The sequence below is a fragment of the Merops nubicus genome, unplaced genomic scaffold, assembly GCF_000691845.1.
Source record: "Merops nubicus isolate BGI_N331 unplaced genomic scaffold, ASM69184v1 scaffold2059, whole genome shotgun sequence".
Classification (NCBI taxonomy): Eukaryota; Metazoa; Chordata; class Aves; order Coraciiformes; family Meropidae; genus Merops; species Merops nubicus.
Window position 1 is genome coordinate 36,449 of NW_008629974.1, and position 3,102 is coordinate 39,550.

The 3,102-nt window shown below is 36.8% G+C and overlaps 1 protein-coding gene across 1 annotated transcript in view; it reads right to left on the reverse strand.

Moving 5' to 3' along the window:
• Positions 1–552: 552 nt before the first annotated feature.
• Positions 553–3,102, reverse strand: part of LRRC6 (leucine rich repeat containing 6) — a gene marked incomplete at its 5' end in the record, with an annotated part of 30,067 nt that continues 27,517 nt past the window's right edge. Inside the window, one exon of the mRNA XM_008947092.1 lies at positions 553–870. Within this exon, the coding sequence (XP_008945340.1) occupies positions 687–870 (184 nt within the window). The remainder of the gene's footprint in view (positions 871–3,102) is intronic.

Here is a 3,102-nt window from a genome sequence, read left to right on the forward strand (position 1 = left end):
TGATATTTTTAGGGGATCCTGAGAAAGATGGAACAGTTCAGAGTAGCTGCATGAAGAAGAGAAAGAACGGTCTTGCTGACTTCTCCCAGTTTCCCCATGGTGGCACATCTGAGATCCTGTGTGCAGCACTATCCTCTCTCAAAGCCTTTAAGGAGTGGCATTGTTATACCACCTCCAGAACCCAGGAGCTCTGCTTTATCCTGGAAAATTCACCAGTGTAGGGTAGGTTACAGCAATGCCTCTCACTTGCAGAATACATTGTTTTCTTTTACTGTTGTCCCTTGTGAAAAAGAAGACACTGAAGGAATACATGGAGGCTTTTTGCTATCTTCAGTTCAGTGGGAATAATCACAAATCTTGTCACAAGTGCTTTCTTCCTTCTCTCTCTCTTTTTCTACAGTAATATGTCATCTTTCAAGCTAGACAGTAAATTCCTTGAAGAAATAGCAGTCTGACTTACATGACTTGCATTCTGATTTAAGATTTGCTAAGTAAACAAACTGGAAAAAAAAGAATTTTTATACCAATATTCTAACAAAACACTGCAGAAAACGCACACAGAACAAAGTTTTCAATAAGAAATGTAATATTTCCTCTTTCAGCTATATCGTACTTAGTTTACACATAGGGTTACAAAACCAACTCAAGCATACATGCCACATATAGAGGGACTATGTAAGAATGTTTCAAATTAAGGGAGGAACATCTTCATTATTTTCAAAATCAATGTAACTCTTCTTAGCCTCTGTAACCTTCTCTGGTTGTAGCCTGACAGGTCCCTGTCCAGTTCGTTCCTTTTCTTGCACAATCTTTGTCACATCAGGGAATGAGTATTTGCTAGGATCCACTTCTAATCTCTCAACTTGTCTGCTTCTGAAACAAGAGGGGAAACAAATGGAAAAAACCATCATTTCAGTGTCAAATACAAGAGAAATATTTTGTCTGCCTGTTTATAAACCTCTTGGCTTCAGTATAAGAGTTTTTACTGAGTCAAATTAATCCAGGATTAAGAATTTGTGTAACTTGAAAACTGATTGTTATAAAAAAAAAGTATAAGCACAGAAAAGTACTAAAAATCTCTGAAATTTTGTACAAGAAGATCCTTAGTGTACAAACATCAAAAATTAATTTTTGACACCTATAATTTGCTTTATATCAGAATATGGTGATTGCTGGTATCACATAACAAGTAGCTGGCTTTTGATTTAAGACAGGGGGGTTTAATCTAACTGGGCTTTTGTTCTTTTATCTTCCTGTTCATTTTTAACACAGTTCCTTCACACTAGCTGCCTATTATTTTCTAAGTGAGAGATTCATCTTTGGAAAGCAGAAGTACTTCTATTTAGAAAAAAAAATACAATTGTATTAATTTATTTGTTTCTATCAGCTAATTACTACATTTTGGCAGTATGAATTGTCACCGTGTTGGTATTATGGAAAAAAATGTAAATGGAAGAAAGGTCTGAGCTATAAGAGGATTTCCAGATTCTATTGCTACTAAGGATATTCTTTTAGATCACACTTAGGAATGTGAACAGGCCTCTCATTAAGGCAGCCTATGCACAACACATGATGATCAGGGATTTGAAATATTCTTACACTTTCTGTTTGGCAGCATTTAAAGCCACAGCTCTTTTCTAACAGAGGAGCTCAATTTCTTTGATGACAACATGGGTAATGAAAACACGTATATAATGTACGTTAGAAGATTTCTAGCTGGAAATACACCATCTCTAGTTGTTAAAGAGAGATTTTTGCCAAGCACCTTCCAAGTTCTGTCTGTGCTTCCCTGTCAAGGCTCTGTGAGAACTGGGCAGGATCCCTGTCCCAGGGAAGCAGAGATGCAGAAGGATTCACGGGAAGTTTCCTCCTCTCTTCCTAGGCCATGCTGAGGAAAGCATGGCTGACAGAAGAGGCAGTCATCAGCCTAGCAACCTCTTTTGGCCTTATGCCACTAGATTTTCCTTTTGCTACAGGAATTGAATATTTTGCTGAGTGAAAAATGACCAGAGAAGCTCCCTGCTTTAATCATCTCAATAACTTTTTCCAAAAAAGTGGCACAAACCATTCTCTATTCAGAGAATGTTATGGGTAATGAAGACAAATATAAGAAAACTCATATTAATTTACCATGAGTATTCTTCAATTTGTAAGGCTAGATTTTTTTTTCTTCTACTACACAGTTCAATGAAATAAAAGTGGATTCATTTTATGGCAACACTCTAGAAAATGTTCATCCCAAAGGGTAAGAGACATTTTTGTTTCCTGTGTAATTTATGAAGTGTGCTGTCACTTGGAATCACTTCATCAGCAGCTGCTGGGGAGATCCCAGAATCAAGCACAACCTGTCCAGAATCTTAACCTATTCACTAATTGCTAATATGAAGCACCTCAGAAAAAGCTAAAAAAGCAAAAATACAAAAATGAACTAGCCTCAGTCTGGGCTTTCATTACATGTTAGAAAAGATTTTCTTTGATTTGAAGTATTTTAATCAGTAGTAGTATTTTTACATTTGCTCAAGAGCTCTAAAATTGTACAAATTGCTAGTCATGAAAATACAAGAAACTCTATGGAGGTTGAATAATTTACTGCTTAGTAGCAGATAACAGTGAACATGATAAGCAGTAATCCACATTCACAAGCTATGAAAGGATTATACGCATCAGTCATTCCCAAAATTTAATCAGCACATGTTATCTAGAAGGATCTACTAGCAACAGGCAGGAGGAAAGACTAAGAATCAAGCACAGGTGATTTTTTCCAGGCAGGAAGTGGATTACTTGCAGGACCAGCACACGTCTGGCAATCTTAATGTTTGCAAATCAATTCAGTATCAGCCTTAAAACCAAAAAAGTTCACAGGTTTTGGCACTGCTACCTGCAGCTGAGTGGTCTCTACTCAAGGGAAAATTATGGTCTAGAGATTAGAGCACCATACAGAAATAAATAACACTGGATTAAATCCTTTCTTTTTTCCTCACATTTTTTCCCTTGGAAAGGTTATTCCTATCTCCACATACTTCAACACTGCTATAAAGAAAGAAAATTAGAAGGTTCCACAATAAAGGTCAGTCCTTCCATTTGCATAGCACAGCAGCCTGC